Below are 19,655 nucleotides of genomic sequence, written 5' to 3' on the forward strand. Positions count from 1 at the left end.
AAATTTCATTCTTTTTCATTTGATTTGCATATCAATTATTTTAATTCCAGATATCTCAAATTATAACTAGTTTCTTAGGAACGGAAGGAAAGAGAGGTAAGGGAAAATATTTCCGTTTTTTAACAGGTAAAAATGGTAGAGTGATAATTAGAGGGTGAAATACTTCATCAATGGGTGAAGGAAAACTGGAAATAAGCATTGCATAAGAAAAAAAAACAACAAATGTGATTTTGATTGCTGCATGCATATAAGTAATAGGATTTATTTTTTTGTATGTTTTGTGTAAGTTTATATGTCCCATAAGACAAACATTTTTTTAAACAAATCCAGCAATAGATCAAAACCAAACAAGACGTTGTCATATATCCATTATCCCAAATCACAAATGATACAGTAACCCTGCCTTCTGCAGACATGAGGTCTCATTTGTGATTTCTTTTCCCAAGTGGCACACACGAAAACAAATCTGTCATACATGTTCCTGTGCTCAGCACCATCTACAACAAGTTTGTGCTCATGGAATGTTTCAGCTCATTTTGAAATATATTTAAAATATGTCATTAAACTCTTAGAACAATGTAGCACTCAGTTAACAATATACTTATAAAGCCAGAAGACACTATAAAAATTAGCAGCATCATCAACAATTGCATGATGATGAGAATGTATACATCTATCAATGCCACGATACAACTGAGTGTCAAATGTAATATGTATCTGAGCTTACTAGCAGAATAGTACCTTTATTACAGCTCCATTTCTGGAAGATGAGATTCAATTTGATTGTAGAGTAAGCCTTATAATTAAGAAATTTGGAATAACATTCCACGCTTTTGCAATACAATGTGCATCATTTTTGGAAATGGGTCCTGCTCTTCTGAGAGCTGTGTCAGCTCATATTAATTGTCATATTTGTATTTAAAGATGCATTGGTTCATCAAAGTATTTCCGCAAGTGACAAATTTCTTTTAGTGGTAATCATACATGAAGCTAGATATTTTGGAAGTGTGCTCACTATAACAGTGTTGAATCTAAAGGGTACCTGCCAATACAACAATTCTATATTAAAAATTAATGTACTACACTACAATCAGCTCTGGTTACTTGTAAAGAAAACCACCTGTGTTCACTAAATACTATAAACAAAAAGTTCCTTTCTCTTGCTGATCTCTGGTGGGGTACGTGAGACAACTTTTGAGACACTGGGGGAAAAAATCAATCCTTGTCTTAGTTTGACCAATGTAGAACACAAATAATCAAACCATCAGAACAACCTAATAAAAATTTATACTGTATTAAAATTGGATGTGTGTGCTTCATGCATTATTTCAGTGTTTCCACTCTCTACAACCAAAGTGAATCTGCTAAATAATACTGAATGTTAAAACAACCTCAGTTAGAAAGCCTATACTTGAACAATAACTTTAAACCAGTAACAACAATCATTACAATAATGACACAGATTGTTCCTAACAAAACTTCCATAATTTTTGAAATAACAAACCAACCAACGTACCAGTATACATCAGTAATGCAACCAAATGCCAATTTCTGCATTTATGTTGCTATTTAAAAGAACTGAATCATGCTTCATTCACAATGCTTCAGAAGGAATTACAAAAACATACATACATGTATACATATTTACATAGTAAATTCAACAATAAATTAATATTTTCCTGCTACAAACATAAATAAACCTCATATAAAACAATATCCACACACACAAATCACAATTTCAAAAGCAGTTGACAAAAATCACCAGAGCAAAACAGCAGCACATTGATATCAGTTGATTTACCTTCATTGCCACTTGGGAAACTTTAAAGCCATATCGGTTCACCTTGCTTGTGGAGTTTGCTTGCATTCTGTTCTATTTTGAGATTCAGCAATGCGGTAAAAATAGGAGAATAAACTTTATCTTTTATTAAAAATAAAGTATATAATTATCATCATTAAGCATGTCTTTAGTATATGGCTACCATAATTGTGATGTCATTATCTCTCTTGTGCAGTTAGCTTTTCCAGTGTGAGGTATGTGATACCTATTACAACTCACTTTCCTGCAATAATGAAGGCCCATAACAGAAACAATGTAATGTCAATATTTCAAACAATTCTTAGGATAATTGACGATTTTAATTTGTATAAACCTGGTATGGAGAATGAGACACTCATATTAGTAATACACAACAGAACAATTAGCAAGTGCTCTTTTATTTTTAAAAAATCACAAGTGAAACATATATTGTTCTTGGTCCCTCATTAAATTATTAAGTGTAAGCCTATCTGCACTAACAAACCAGTTACGAGATACATCTTTATGTTACTACTTTAGCTAGTTGCTGAATCTTGTGTGTGCATATTCATACAAAGTGATAAATACAAGCACTTAAATGTATTATTGTCAGATATGCCAGTTACTCCACAAGCATTTACGAATCCTTACCAGCAGAACAGTACTTACGCCAACAGTGAGAATAAATATCCCACTAGCTGGTATAATTACACAATCCCCGGACTAAGAAGAGCATTTTTTTTTTCAACATTTTTATGTAAAATCTCAAAAGCAGAACACAATAATGAAAGAAGACAGAATGCATATTATTGTATGATATCCTTTTTATAAAACACTATACAGACAGTAATAATAATAGTCATAATAATAATAATAATAATGATAATATAATAATCAAGGTCAGGGAAGAATTCCGGTCGTCACCAATGTTCCAGGCCAGGGCAGCAATAAATGAATGGAGGCCATCCACATTGTTTATGTATACAGCATCGTAAGCACAGTCGCCAGGATGAGTAGTTACCATCCTTTTTAGAAATATAAATAGCATAACTTCTGATCAAAAATGTTCTTGATCACAAAAAGTTTATTATACAGTATTTCCCTTTCAAATATTTTCCACAACCAAGCACATTTATAGTTATTACAACTGCCATTTAATCGCTACATTAAACTTTTCTTCACTTTTCACTGTAGTTAATCCTTGGCAATGGTGGCAGGACAGTTCTCACTCCCTTCTCTCACACATCAGCATCAGTCAAGTTACAATAGTTAGCAGCAAATCTGCTGCAGGAATGAGCATCTATTAATAAAAAATAAAATAAAAAAAATACATCACAGTCAAAAATATATTATGTATAAAGTATTTATCTTCCATTATTTCCATCAACGATGTTCTTGCAGCTTAATATACTCCGACACTTTATCAGGAGAAGCATTCACCAGTAACTTACATAGGGTGGTGAACAAACTTTACCCAATAAGTGAATTCTGCACTGTTATTTCACTTATTACTGTACTTTGGTCATTAAATCTTCTCTGTCATGTTTCTCAAAATTATCTGTACCAATATCTAAAAGATTTTTAATATATATATACACACAGTTGCTAACTATCTTACAGTTTTCGAGATATGGTTTGAGCATTCTGATTATCCATTACCCACAAGCTAGATAATTTACACGATTTTGTTAATGGATACATAACTGAAAGAACATTTAACTCCAACCACTTCATCTCATGCACAAAAACCACATACACTCAAACAAATGAAAGAACCATCATGGATTGCACAGAACATTTGGGATATCACTGACCAATCTGACTGAGTAATCAGTTTCACCAGTATATGTATGAAGGACACCTCTGGAAATAATATTTCAAATTAGTTTTTGTAACTGACGGAGCAAAAAAACACCACTTTAATATTAATGATGAGTAGGGAACTCTTATTTGCACTTCTAATGAATTCCCATAAATGTGAACTTCTGCTGTTACAATAAAATGATAACAAGAGTTAGTAAGTAACACATCTTTCAACTAGTGTGCTACATAAACATACTCTACATCCAAAGAATTAACAAATTATCTAACGAGTGTACAAACATGCAATTTTGGTATGGTGCAAACAAATTAAATTTGACTTTAATACAGGAGTAATAACAAAAACAAAAGTATGTTCTTCAAACAACAACATGATGTCCCACAAAATATTTTATATGGTATTCCTACACCTACAATTGATTAGATTTTTTGGAAATCTCTCAGATATACTTGACAACTTTACTGAAAGGAACAAAAGCACAAAATCCACTTTTTTCATAACACTGGGGCCACAGTACCTGTACCACAAAATTTATTTTTAAAAATGGTGCAATATGCTGAGATTGTGCTATAGATCTGACCAATATACTGATTTCTTATTATGATGCCATTACCCAGAATGTTTTCCCTTGTTGCATCAACTTCAAAATAAACCTTTGCCTCGTGTCTGTGCTTCTGTCACATCAATTTGCCCCCTCATCTGTCAACTTTCATTGTTTATTTAATGGAAGTATTCCAATTTCATACAAAATAGCAGGCAGTATTAACAATTTTTAATGTAATTTAAATTGTTACAGCTTTTTTATGGTACCTTCGTAACCACAACTCGTGCAAGAATCTTCACATAAAAGTGTTCCCTACTTCACAGTACCAAACCACCAGCATTAAAATTCACTACGTCATCCATGTAAAACTGCTTAAAAGTTTCAGATTAGTCTTTCTTTGTTCAATGTATTATATTAGCAGTGCACCAGAGATTAGTGTAAATAATTCCAATTCTAATAATTTATTTTTCAGACAACAATATTCTGTGGTACAGCTTTATGTAAACTTTGTCCTTCCCATCACAATGAACTTTTTAGCTCTGAGAAGACTACCCCAGATGGATTCTAAAGAAATGAAGAAATCCCACAGTAGCACAAAATATAAATTTGTGAATGCTTTCTTGGCTTTACATGAGCATTATGTTGAGATTCATGAAATACTCATAATAGCCAATTTACTGTGCATTTGTATGATGCATATAATGATCCTACCTCTCTCCAGTTCAAGCTATTAATAACACAAAGGGCATTTGATCTAGTTATCTCTACTGACTGGGACTGGAAATTTTTTAGACTGTAGAATGCTTAACTGTATTGAGCACATTTTTAAAACGGAAAGGAAGAAGCTACTGTTATGCAAATTGTACATTATGGGAATTGTGAAGTGCAAATGGTTCAAAAATACACTGCTTCATATCACAATACATCACCCACACTTTTGATACCTGTTCTCTCATCAGCAATCAATATAATTTTACCATTACATTTCAATATGTTTAACATTTATGGAAGACTATCAATTTTAAAACAATAAATAATTTCTTTGTACAAGTAGTTTACATGAGGTTAATATCTTTGTTGCTGGAAGTTGGGGGAAAATTTCCAGTGGCTAACTATTATAAAGGCACTGTTCAGTTCAGCTAAAGCACTAGCTCCTATGAGACCATAACATTTTTAAGGAAAGAGAGAACAGGAATCTGGTGAAATAAAATACCACAAACAAACCACACACTACTTTTGGAAGATGGCCAACACTCTAAACTGAGGAGATAAAACCGCACAAAGGCTGTGTACAAAAAATGGGACTTTAAATTACTTCCACTATTTATGGCATAATCTAAATCTTAGGAATAACAAACATTAACATCAGAAAGATAGTGACTTTTCTTCACTTTTATGTAGACACAGCACCATCTCACATAAGTTCTCAATAATTTACAAGATATTATTGTTCCACTATGAAAGTATCAGGATTGTGTTATTAATATCAATCATTATTCAGAAATAAATGCAGAGCTCATTATTCCACACACTTCATGATGGAGTTTCATGCAAAAAACACAATCTTTCTCACTCCCAGTGATGACTTAACAATGAACCTAAGTCTGCACAAATTTCTTACATTTACTAATTACAAAAGAAGCATGAAATTCATTTAATCTCTCTCTCTCTCACACACACACACATTTCAAGATCAAAACAACACCCTTGATGGGAGAAGTAAAATAATCCTCTTAAGGTAACTCTTGAACCTTTCGAGTAAAGCAGATAACCATACAACACAGTGCGAAGGCTATATCTAATACTGACTTACTGTTTAATGTACTTTGTTTTTGTGAACTTTGTTTTTATGAACTTTCAAGCATTGTAACTGCACACTTTATCCTCTCCAGATCAACAGCCGTCACAGTTAAAAATACCAGTTAGGAGCAAATTCTGGGATCTGTGACATTTGTGATAGGAATTATTACTCTACATTTTCAAGTGTAATGAAAACTGCAAGTAAGTACTAAGCACAATGCCAGTTAACCACCACGAGATTCCTGCTCGACTGATCGTTGTTGGAACGTTAAAGGCAGCATTTCATGTGCTGAGTGAGGCCAGGGTCAGTTACAGTTCTGTGCTGCATCATATTCAGAAACCAGGCGTTTGATGTGTGACAATTTTTCATGCAGATACTGAAACCTCTTTTTGATTTCTTGGAGCTTCTGATCCCGTTTGGTTTCTTCATATTCCCGAATAATTTGTTTCTGAATGCTCTGCAACAACAAAATTTTAGTATGTTAAGACATTAAATAAGTGTAACAACTATTGACCATGTATTAGTTAAAACTCAAAGCTTCCCAAATTCATCTCTATTCATACCTTCCATCCAGAGCTAAACTTTACTTGTTGGTTTAAGCTCTTTTCTAAATGAGCAAATCTCTGAGAAACTTTTTCAACTTCAGAGTGAAGTCTTCTGTATTCTGAATAATCTGCATTGAAGTCTGCTTTGTATTTACTCCGTTGCTCACTATTCATTATTTTTGTGTAGTTCCTGTGAAAATTAGTAACAGTTAATAGACCGAAAGGATTCCTACAGTTTAGTGACATAGTGCAACTGAAAATTAGTCTGAAGAAGATTTTTTCCTAATTTATTATCAATAACGGACACTAGAAATCTCAAGTGTATTCACTCTAATATCAAATGTAACACAGAAGTTGAAAATAACATATTAAGAACTACAAAGATGATTGTATAGGAAAGAAAGGTGTTTTTACATAAATAAAGTCATTAAAATTTATCTACAACCATAGCCTGCAAACCACTTTGAACTGCATGGCAGAGGTTACTTCCCAGTGTACCAGTTATGGGAGCTTCTTCCCAATTCCACTCATGTATGATGTGTGGGAAGAATGATTGCTTAGATGCCTTGTGTGAAATGTCATTATTTAAATTTTCTCTTCACAACCTCTAGGGAGTGATGCATAGGGTGGTGTTATTATATATTCCTAGATTTCTCACTAGAAGCTTTTTTAAGCAGGCTCTGACAGGATAGTTCGCATTTATCTTCAGTCTTTTAAGAGTGAAACAAGCCTGTGACCATTCAAATTGCTCTTCTTTGTGTACACATTCACTATCACCTATTTCTTCTACTTTGTACAGATCCCACAAAGTTGAGCAATATTCTAAGATGGGTGACACAAGTGTTTTGTAGGCAATCTCTTTTTGCAGACTGATTATATTTTCTAATATCTTTTACCAACAAATAAGCTTATGTGACTGTTCCACTTCATATCGCTATACATTACTTCATATCGCTATAATACATCGCTGCATCCAGTTACTGGTATGAGGTGATGGATTCTAGTTGCAACAGACTGATATTCTAGTCATGGGATACTATACTTATTTTTTACAGATATTTGTGCACACATCCTACTGACTCAGCATTGAAATGTATAGCAATAACGCCCCTTACAAACAATACGAAGCAGCTTTTTAGGTCTGAAGTAATTTAACACAAAAACTTTCTCCTTGTTTAAGAAAAATTTTCCATAACTATTATTACTTTTCTTCTTCTTGTTTAGAATGGGCCTACTTTGGACCACGCTTGTTCAACAGCGTGGCTTTGATCTTTGCCCAGTACTGTCTCATCCACTGCTGATGTAACTCCTTCCTTTCTTCTGTCCAGGGGGGACCTTTCCTTCGGGACTTTTCCTGAAATCCTTGGGCTTCCTTCAGGGTACATCTCTCAGACTGTCTGTTCTGGAGATCAGTTATTCCTAGTTATTTAATGACCTTTTCAGTTTCTGTCAGTCAAGTGTTGCGAACCTTCTTGTTTTGCCAGAAAATGAACAGATGGTTGGTCAATCTCTTTGCATGCAGTCTTGCAACATGGCAATTGAAAGCTACCCACACAGAGAGCCTCACGATATGTTCATAGAGTTCAGAGTTATGTCACCTTTTGAATTCTTGATCTTCTTCTACCAGGCCTACGATCTTCCTGAGGATTCTCCTCTCTCCGACTTCCAATTTCTCCATCAGACCTCTCCAGTTCATGGGAAGACATTTCATGGCATACAGGGTGTTGGGTGTATGATGTGTAGTGCAAGTTTCAGGTTGTGTGGCAGGCATTTTTTGTTGTAGCTGTTCATAGTCAGTCGATAGGCTAGTTCACCTTGTTGACTCTCATGGATAATGGTATTTTTTCTGATAAGTTTGGTTCAATCCATTCGCCAAGATACTTAAACTTTTCAGTCCTTTTGATGTTTCATTGGTCTAGTAACATCACTCTGTTAGCTTCTTTGATGTTGGTAAAGAGCTCTGTTTTCTCCAGTGAAACTTCTAGACCCACTTTGGTTGCCTGTTTTCTGAGGTAGTTTACCCGCATTGTTGTCATTTCAAGAGAATCAGCAAACAGTGCCAAGTCACCTGCAAAAGCCAGGCAATCTACAACCAGTCCTTCGTTCTTACGGCCCAATTAGACACCACACTGAACACCCATATTGTTGAGTTCCTTGTGCCATTCTCTCACAACCTTTACAAGTACACAGTTGAAGAGAAGTGGGGAGAGTCCATCCCATTGCCTCACTCCAGTTTTTATCTCTAAGCTTTCCGAGGTCTCACCTCTAAATTTATTATTACTATTACTGTTACTGTTACTGTTATTATTGTTACTGCTATTACTATTACTTTTCTATATCTGATTGCGTTTAAGAATGGGTAATTTTAATATGAAAATTTTAACTAGATAGCTCTAATAATCTGTGTTAAAAATGAAACAAATGAAGTTTAACTTCACTTCTACGTTCTCAGCATTTAACATTTTATCACTCTTAAGAACAATCTTTATTGCTCTCGTTAAATTTCCAATGTTCACAGTGTTAATTCATGCCCAATTTTGTGTTTACGTACTTGTTTCCATCATCTATGTTTGATGAAACAATGTTCGTGGAGAAAAGCTGATGAAGCGGACATAAAATTACACTGGCATGGGACTGGCCTCCAAATAGTGTTTAAAATCGTTATGCGGTTAAGTTTCTCGACACCATGGTACTCTACCCAATAGATCTAAATTGGTAGAAGTTGAAACAATTCGTGCTTTACATCTGCCGCTGCCAAGCTCTATACGGCATGGTGGCCAATTAGAATTAGGTCTCTTTGAATTAAGGTATCATGACCAATCACAACCCCTTTTGAACTGTCTCTGCTGTACTTGGGCAGATTCGTGTTTATCATAATCGGTCTACCTTTGGGATGCAAGATAAATTTAGAAGATAATAGTTAACACAAGACAGATAAAGCAAACTGAATTTCAAATGTATGTATAAATTTCCTCTTTCGTAGTACATAGTAAGAAAATGGAATTACACCTGCTGGTACATCAGGGAGGACTTAAAAGTAGATTTTACATAACAGATCACTCCATAAACAGGACATTATGGGAATTTGAGGACTTAAAAATACAGTTAGTTTTGCAACAAGTCATCACACGAAAATTATCCATATTAAACAGAGTAGATATACTAAAAAGTTACTGAAGAAGCAATGTCTTTCATACTTACGAAAGATAATCAGCAAATGGAAGTTCGCCATTTAATGGTTGATCAACAGCTTCCTGTTGACAGTGGGGACTGGAGTAAGAATCTGCTGTTGCAGCAACAGTATTCTCTGTGTTAGAGGAAGAAGGTACATGGCCGCTGGAGTAGCCATTTCTCTGGTCACTGTTGCTATTACTATGGCTTAAGTTGTTGCTTGCATTACTCCTGTTGCTTACATTGTTATTGATGTTGCGATTGCTGCTGTTGCTGCCACCACCACTGACACTGTTATTGGAGACACCATTGTAATTACCATTCCCAGCACTTCTGCTGAAGGAACTGCTGTTATTGCAATTACCATTCCACCTGTCATTTCGACTGTCCTGGTATCTACCACTATTCCTGGCACTGGCGGATGGGCTTGGAACCCTGCCACTTTCTGTCTTTCCCCATACACTCTCTTCCCTCAGTGTTTTGTTACTGCCATTTAAACCACTGCTTCTGCCAGGTGATGAAGTGTTAGGTGACTGATTAAAACACTGAACAGCTGAGCGATCAACTGTGTCACTGTGCACACTTGTGGAGGACATTTCCTTGTTACTCACTACACTAAACACACTGTCAGCAACAGTATCAGATGCAAACTGTCTTCTTTCTCTGTCTGCAGTAGAAAAACTGCCCCTATCCGGTCCACAGTAACGCCTGTCGGAGCTGCCACTTTCTGTTTCCATTGCTAATGGTCGCCTTTCCAAAACGTTTTCACCACTTAAGGGCCGCCTCTCTGCAAAAGTACTACTCCTTTCAGCAAGGGAACGTCTATCAGATGAAGCACTATCTCTGTCACTAAACCGCCTGTCCGATGATGGCCCTTCTCGTTCACTAAAAGTTCTCCTATCAGAAGAAAGGTTATCCCTTTCCACATATGGTCTCCTGTCTCTGTTTTCTTCCTCATCACGTTCTGGAGTATTGACATGCCTAACCCCATCCAGGAGTGAAGGAAGTCCGGCAGCTGCACCACCACTACTATTATTATTATTATTATTATTACTATTTCCTGTCCTCGTGGATGGCAGCTGCTGATCTGGTTTCCGATAATGTGATACGCGATGCTTCTTGGAAGGTAGTCCATCTGCGCCTTCAAAATATCCAGGCCTCTTGAGATTTGAAGACACAGGTGGTGGTGGGCTGCCCGGGTGGGTGCTGGTAGGAGAGTGTCCACTGCCCGAGCTGCCACCATCACTGCTCCCTGGGGGTGTGAGGTTCTGCGGCTTGTGGCTACATGGAACAAATGTAACAAGTGAATTACCTAAAGGGGACAACATAAATTACAGTAAATTACTAGAAATTTTATCCACAGCTTTTAATTAATTACTTCTGTGTTCCATTTTTGTTATGTATCTGAACATACCCCATCCCACAATGGAAAACATTTTTACATAGTTCCTAAGAGGAGTAGGGGGGAGGTAAAGTGAGTGTGTGTGTGTGTGTGTGTGTGTGTGTGTGTGTGTGTGTGAGAGAGAGAGAGAGAGAGAGAGAGAGAGAGAGAGAGAGAGAGAGAGAGTGCAAGCTACAATTTATTGGGTCTTCATTAAGGAAGCATTGTGGAAACATACGATGTCATCACTTTTAACATGCTATGTGTAAAATTACAGAACAATGGAATATACTGGCTAGAGTAACAGTAATATGAATTATGATAGACCGCTACATGTCACATGATGAGGTGTTGACTGGGACTCCATGCCCTGTGATGACAGTGGCCATATGCATGTGAATAGTGTAAGTATGAAACAGTGTGCGTTTTCCAAAAGCAGAAGATGGGCTTTTTTCCAATAGCTTGGTCTACTTTTCAGCAGGTGGGTTCACCGTTAAGTGCCTCCTGTTTGTGATGAGTAACAAAATATCCTAATTCATGTCGTCAATTTCAGAAACCTATGTATGAATCTCCCACTGCTTTTCATTACTCATATCTAACATATAAAAGATTCTAACTAAAGATTATAACTATTCAAATGTTTACACAAATGAAGAGAATGATGTCACTGAATCAGCAGAGGGGGAAAAAAAAAGGAAACTAGAAAAGAAATTGAATTGAAATTCTGCAAAAGATGATGTGGGGGGGGGGGGGGGGGGTTGAAAGTTTGGTGTTATTCTCCACTTTTGGCAATGTGAGATCTTAAATACTACAGAAACTGCAGAAGTGGAAAACCAAGCCATGTAAGTTTGTATACCACATCAAAACTGCTCCATTTTGCTAGTCTCCACCTTTTGCTTCTTCCATTGGTATCACATGACAACCAATTAAATTTTTTTCTCAACGCAATTGCTGCTGATTTAAGAAACAACAGCCATTTTCTACAGACTCTGTTTTTACTATTAATCTTTTAGTCCTACTTAGGACATTCCACAGGCACCTCTGTCTGATGCAGCAAAATCAACTCTAACAGTCTGTGAAACAAACTCACTACCTGCAGATGAAACAGCAACACAATATATAGACACAACTATAACTGTGCAGGTGTGATATTTGGTGGCTGGCCAGGAATCTTGATTCCTTTGAACACCACTGGCATTGCCACTGAAAGCTGTTTCCATGTTTCCAACATGCAAACAAAGGCTACTAAGTAGCAGCTGGAAACACTGCTTGAAAAATTGTTGGAAACTTGTTGCAATCTAACTGGAGATGTGGCTTTCAAGGAAATATAGAAAGTATCGACATATTAAAGGGAGCATAACACAGAAACATAAATTTGCTGTTCACGTAAGTAATACAGAAAATGAAAGGAATTGGAGCATGTCAACAACATTGGCACATGATGTTGAATGACATGTGGTCTAATTAAAACTAAATGATATTACTGTATCTCACAACACTTAGAAACAACACAACTAAAATTAAGAATGTAGTGAACACCAAAACTGAAAGGGACGAAATATCTTAATGGTAAGCATTCTGATATGTAAGAAAGACAATTTGACACTAAGGGTGCATGTAACAACACAGAAGAATAAATATAATGGAACTGAAGGTGGAGTTCTCCACCAAGACATAACCTATTACAGAATGAATCTTAACCCTTCTAACAACATTGGCAGTAATGGAATTACCCCAGTTAATATTTTCCATGTATGTTTATATTTTCTCTCATGTTTACAATTTTATTTATTTTCTGTGATTCATGTGGGTGTCCTTGTTACCCCTTTGAGAGTGTTTGTTATGAAATTTGTAGCAAATAGAATTTTATTTACAGCCTCACTACTCCTCCAAGCGGAAGTAAAGAAAGTTATATTTTAATCAAAATTGTTGTCACACTGTACTTGGATTTTCATTGTTCAGTTGGGAAAACCATGATAATAATAAGTTTATAGCTCTACTTTGCTGTTACTTTGATCTGTGATATTCTTAGCTTTTATTTCTAACCTTACACATGGACTAGCGTTACTGTCTGCAGGAGTCTGAAAGATTTATAAACACTGATAGTCCAGATTATCTGTGTGAAGGCGACTGTGATGTGAATTTGAGGTATAATGAAGAGGAAAAGATAGTCTTTAAATTAATGAAGATGTTACTGATGGTTGTACAAATGAATGAAAGGTGTCAAAGGACAAAGCTACCAGGGACAGAAAATTATGAGACGATGTTACCAAGCTTGAAGCTCCAACTCTTTCAAGTATATTCAAACCTAGAAGAAGCCGACTTTGCATTTTACACTCTTCCATCAATCAAGAAGGGCATTTCAAAATATTGTTTGACAAAAACCTGATGTAATACACAACAGTAAAACTGTACAATCAAACGTAAAATATTATGTTTGCTCTCTTTTTTCCTATGAACATGGTTGATGTTATATGTAAGACATATCAATGAAAAAGATCAAGAAGTTTTTAATAAATACAATGAAACTTGCCCACAACAATCTGTAGAATGGCACAACATATATAAAGTCCCATAGTGCTCAGAGCGTTTTTTTTTTTTTGGGCACAACATAAGACACTAGGCGTTGTTGGCATTATTTCCATACTACTGACTGCAGGAAGAAACTCGTGGAATCACGATAGTGTTTCCGAGTAATAGATTATCCATCCAGCTTTTAGAAATGCATTTTTCACAGCTGTTATGTCACACCAGATTTCAATAATTACCAGCTGTTTTGAGATAATAACACTCGACATCAGAACTGCAGATGCAAATTACAAGCGTCAAGCAGTAAGAGAGGTTTTCAACATCTTTGTGACTGCATCATAAATATTTACAACCTAATGAGTACCTAACTGTTTATGAAAGACTGGTACCTTACGACAGCAGTTACCCATTGTGAGTATACATGAAATCTAAACTAGGGATGTACACAATGAAAATATGGGTATGTGCAGATGCTATGAGTGGATACATATGTAATTTTGAAGTATATACAATCATGAAAGACAACCAGACAGAAGTAAATCAAGGGCAACATGTCACACTGGATATGGGTGAATTATATTTTCGGCATGGCAGGGGAATATTTTTTACCGCTAACTGAGAACTTGTTGGATCGCAATTTAACATTAGCTGTAACTCTAAGAGAGCAAACAAAAGAGAAATATCACATAAATTTTGCCTAATGTAACAAGAAAGGAAAAATCCTCACGATTTACATTTACAAAGAGATGACTATTGTCTTGAACATTCCAAAGAAAAAGAAGTGTGTTATTATGCTTTCACGGCAACACCATGATGACTCTGTTGATTAAAAAGAAAATGCTCACTATAATGAGATTAAAGGGGGAGTAGACATGGCTGATATAATGCCAGACATACAGCTATGTACGTACAACAAATAGTTGGCAGTACCGAATATTTATGGACATAGTAAACATGCACATATTCTTTAGTCACAAAAATATCCAGACCTATTTATATGTGTGTGTGTGTGTGTGTGTGTGTGTGTGTGTGTGTGTTTTAGGGCGCTCAACTACTGTCATTAGCGCCCAGTCACAAGTGTTCAAATGTGTGTGAAATCTTATGGGACTTAACTGCTAAGGTCATCAGTCCCTAAGCTTACACCCTACATAACCTAAATTATACTAAGGACAGACAGACACACACACCCATGCCCGAGGGAGGACTCAAACCTCCGCCGGGACCAGCCGCTCAGCCCATGACTGCAGCGCCTTAGACCGCTCGGCTAATCCATCGCGGCAGTCACAAGTGTCAGTGCACTAATAGTGTAGAAAAAATGCAAGGGGGGCAACACCAGAAAGTACTTACAAAGACATAGATAAACAAAATAAAAGAGTTAGATCTCTTTGGACAAGTCCGTCAATGTAATAAAACTAAGGACACGAACAGCTGCTCGAGTGTCATCAGCTAAAAGTTCCTGTAAGGTAGACAGCAGACACAGGACAACACGAGAGTGAATAAAACAGGGACACGACAATAAAACATGGCGCACCATCAATGGATGTACACAAGGGCACTGCGGGGTGGCATCACCAGACAACAGGTAGCAGTGGCTAAATTGGCAATGCCCTATCTGCAAGCTGGCCAAAATGACCTCCTCTCGCCGGGAAAGGCGTGAGGAGGTCGTCAAAGCCGTCGGGATCGGTTTGATGGCCCTAAGCTTATTTTCATGGAGAGAGGACCAAGCCTCGTGCCACAATGATGAAACGCGCCGACAAAGAACCCCACTAACATCATCAGTTGATGGGACACAAAAGGAAGCTGTCCGAGGCAGCAGGACAGCAGCCTTGGTCGCAGCATCAGTAGCTTCGTTCCCAGGCACACCAACGTCACCTGGAATCCACAAAAAAAAGGACACAAGTGCCGGTATCAGATAGTGACTGAAGGGACCGTTGAATTCGTTGCACGAGAGGGTGGTCCGAATATGGGTCATGGAGACTCTGAATGGTGCTCAAAGAATCAGAGCAGATGGCATAGGGAGAATGACTATGGTGGCGGATATACTGAACAGCCCGATACAGAGCAAAAAGCTCAGCTGTAAGGCTTGAACACCGGGCAAGGAGCCGGTATTGAAAGGTATCATCCCCAATGACAAAGGCACATCCGATGCCAGCAGTAGTCTTGGAGCCATCTGTGTAAATAAAGACGTTATTAGCGAGCCTCAAACGAAGTTCAACAAACCTCAAGCAGGATAGCGAATCCGCGGTCCTCTCCTTTGGGAGCGAGCGGAGTTCAAGGTGAACGCGAACCTGAGCCTGGAGCCAAGGTGGCGTCGGGCTCTCACCCACTCAAAAAGTCGTAGTGAGAGTAAAATCAAGTTGCTGAAGCAGGCGACGAAAGCGAACTCCAGAAGGTAACAAAGCAGAGACATACAGCACGTATTGGCGGTCTAGACTGTCGTCAAAGAAGGAGAAATGTGACGGGTGGTCGGGTATTGATATCAGTCAGCAGGCGTACTGACAAAACAACATATTGCTCCGGTAGTTTAGCAGTAATGCAGCAGCTTCGGCATACAGACTCTCAACAGGGCTGGTGTAGAATGCTCCAGTCGCCAGACGTATCCCCCGATGGTGGCTAGAGTTTAGACAGCGTAAGGTGGACGGCCCGGGCGGAAAAGTAGACAAAGCTCCCATAATCCAGCTTTATATCCAGACAGACAGAAAGATTTCACAAACTGGAGGAAGGTTTTCCTTCAAGAATTTATGCGTAAGTTTGCGAAAGAGCATGTGGAAGTACAAGTAAGAAATCCACTTTGACTACATACATAACCATTGAAGTTGTTAGAATTTAAGTAAATAAGACATGTTCTCTTGAAGGTACAAAAGAAAAGTCACCAACAGGATGAATATGCGTGTTGCACGTTGCATCTGCAGTATGCAGATCAGAAAACTAGATTCATGTGCATAAAGTGGAGAGGAAAAGAAAGAAAAAGAAGTGTGCCAAAACTCTAGAAGAGAGACAATTGTGGCAATATGTTCTCAATATTAGGAGAAGTCACCTCATAATTTTCAGATAATGTTAATGGGAAACCGCTAGTTATGTAAAAATAGTAAAAAACTGTCAATTGCATAGTCATTTATTAAAAATAATACCGGTTTCTGCCTCTAGTAATAGCCCAGATAATGCACTGTAACGATAAAGATTAAAAGTGCTTTTTTACAAAGGGAAGTTGGAAAACAATAAAAAGGATACACTTTAAAATGATGTATTATTATCCATCTGGATAAAGACAAGCTGGGAATGGCTATGCCGAACCCACTCTCAAAACTGCTCCTCATAGCTGAGCGGCCAATAGTTAAATAGAGTGATAGAGGACATGTATGAGCTGCATGATGTCAATACTAGCCAATGGGAAGTGATTTACATGTCTTACGTTACGATTTGAACATCCATTTGCAAAAAGTACATAAATTTAACTGTAACTTACTAAAAAGACAAAGTTCAATACTCTATGGATATCATTTACATTAAAACCAGTTTCATACAACAGTAAATAATAATTCTTCCGGGTTATATGGCCGTGGTCCATGGAATTATTCTATTCCTAACATTTCGTCCAATACTATGTTGGACATCCTCAGAGGTATGGCTGGTCCTGCTGAGTCCTGCTGACTCATGAGTTACATTTTACCTTTGACTAGTTTTATCTCTGCTACTACGTGCGTGCAAGCTAGACCACGTCCACTTTCCTCGGTATTTAGGCCGCTCTCCGGCGCCCGACTCGTCAGTCGGCAGGACTCAGCAGGACCAGCCAATACCTCTGAGGATGTCCAATGTAGTATTGGACGAAACGTTAGGAATAGAAGAATTCCGTGGACCATGGCCATATAACCCGGAAGAATTATCAACAACAGTACCATCCGGTCGTGAAAGCCTTCATTGTATGAGTAAATAATAAGCCAACAGGATAGGACAAACTGTAACCCAGACTGTAATCTGGAAACAATAGTTAGCATTATGAAGACACTGTTTCCATGACAACTGCTATGAAGTCATCAATTATACACCCATAATAAAATAAGATATAAAAAGTACCAATTTAATGATTAAATACACCTGTATTCAAATTGATACAATTGGTTCGATAAAAATACTTCAAAGTAATAGCGGAATTTTTTTTTCAGACTTCCCAAAGTCAGTCAGCTGTGTGCTATCTGAAGGTGACCTACTACGAGAGGCCAAAACTGGTCACATTTGTAATAAATGACTGTGCAATCAATACTGTTTTTACTAATTTCATCCCAAAAGACTAAATATATTTGTTATTTAAAATTTGGATTTTCTGTTCTGAATGCAAAATGACTATACACTAATTTCTCTCTGTTTGGATAATAAGGCATTAACAATTGCTTAAACCTTCCATTTACATTATGGAACCTCACCCTTTGCAATCAGTGCTCCCACCAAGTTATCGAGCTCAATTTGCAAGCCTCCTCGGAGCATCATTTCTAACCTATTTTCCAAACTTCACAGAAGTTTTTCTCTTGCAAACCTCTAACAGGAATTGGAAACTAAAGTTTCTGGCGATTTGTAAACCAGCAAAACCATGGCTATACATGAAACTCTGTGAAGAAGCTGTCACGACTTGAGAAGGATATGTTTATATGGTTGTTAGTCACATTTTCCATACATCATTTCAATGATTGTTTTGTCAAAATGATGTGGGTTGAGTTAGTTTACAGGTTATGTATACAAGGTTAGTGTTAACATTAATAAACGCATTTTTTGTTTTTTAAATAGAAATTTGGGCATGGAATAGCAGTTGAACAGGAGAAACTATTTTAGGCTAGACTTAAGAATCGCTTTGCTCCCAGCCAGTCGGAGCTCTCCCCCCCCCTCCCCCCCCCCCCCCTCCCCCCCACTGCATGTGTAATTCCTTTCCAAACCACTGATTGCTTTAATAATGGGTAATGAAGGTTTTTGTCTTTTTTCTCTATTGTTGTAGGTATGGATATAATTATTCTCAAATTGTGATTATTTATTTATGACGAATTTCACTAGAAAATATATGTTCTGACGTTGTGCAGTTAAAAACACCCAACTCCTTGAAGAGGTATCTACGCAATAACTGTGGGTGAACACCATGTATTATTGATCGCATTTGTTGCAGTACATTACTGAAGTACCTTCTGTTCAACTCTTGTGATAGATGGTATAAAAAGGCCAACACTTCAGGCTGTATTTCCATACTTTTTGAGATATGAGCATAACAGTTCTTCTCTCACTTTGCTGACTGTGCACCATGTCACTGCAGTGCGACTTCAGTTGTACTCTTTCTCCGAAAGACTTTACAAAACAACTAAAATAAGGGTCTTGGTAATGTTCGAAATAACCAATATCAAATTGTTTCAATAAAGTTACAAAGACAAAAGTTTTAATTCATTATCAATGTGTCTGCTAAAGTTAGTTACATGGTTCACCAATCAAGTTCAGATTTGCAGATGAGAATAAAGTCAGTTTATGTTTGCTTCAAGCAAAATTTCATTTGTCAACAGCAGTGCAAATTCTTGAACGGTTTATTTAAGAAGAATAAATGAAAATGTAAATTCAAATGGATGAAATCACATAATTCTTGTAGCTGCAGTATTAGAAATGCTCTTCATGTAAACTGAAACACTATTGAGATTGCCCTCACTCTGGAGAGAATACCTATAAGGTTTGCTGTTCTTGACATAATTGAGTATTTTTGTCAATACAGATGGCTGAAAAAATTTGTGCTCAATTTCATCTAGTACAGACCAACAGTGAGGTAAGTCAAACACAACAGAGAATTTTGACTAAAAAGTGTATAATAGTAACTAAGAAATAGGGCGCACACTTTCTACAAGTGTTTTACAAGTTTGTCATCATACCACACATAATAATGAGCAGTTTTCAAATATAATTAAATTAGACACACGTTTTCTTCATGGAAAAAAGAAAAAAATACAAGCTTCCTATTTTTGTGTAAATGCCCACCTCATTCCCTAACTGACCAAGACAAATGCTTATAGTTACTATCTACAAGTATTTGCCACCAAACATA

General features: G+C 37.0%; 1 protein-coding gene across 1 annotated transcript in view; it reads right to left on the bottom strand.

Annotated features, from left to right (window-relative positions):
• Positions 1 to 225: 225 nt before the first annotated feature.
• Positions 226 to 19,655, bottom strand: part of LOC124805513 (RNA polymerase II elongation factor Ell-like) — a 307,965-nt gene continuing 288,535 nt past the window's right edge. The window contains exons 8-10 of the mRNA XM_047266077.1: positions 9,712 to 10,962; positions 6,529 to 6,700; positions 226 to 6,422 (exon numbers count right to left, since the gene is read on the bottom strand). Coding sequence (XP_047122033.1) covers positions 6,270 to 6,422; positions 6,529 to 6,700; positions 9,712 to 10,962 — 1,576 coding nt within the window. The 3' untranslated portion in view covers positions 226 to 6,269. The remainder of the gene's footprint in view (positions 6,423 to 6,528; positions 6,701 to 9,711; positions 10,963 to 19,655) is intronic.

This window comes from Schistocerca piceifrons, chromosome 7 (assembly GCF_021461385.2).
Source record: "Schistocerca piceifrons isolate TAMUIC-IGC-003096 chromosome 7, iqSchPice1.1, whole genome shotgun sequence".
NCBI lineage: Eukaryota > Metazoa > Arthropoda > Insecta > Orthoptera > Acrididae > Schistocerca > Schistocerca piceifrons.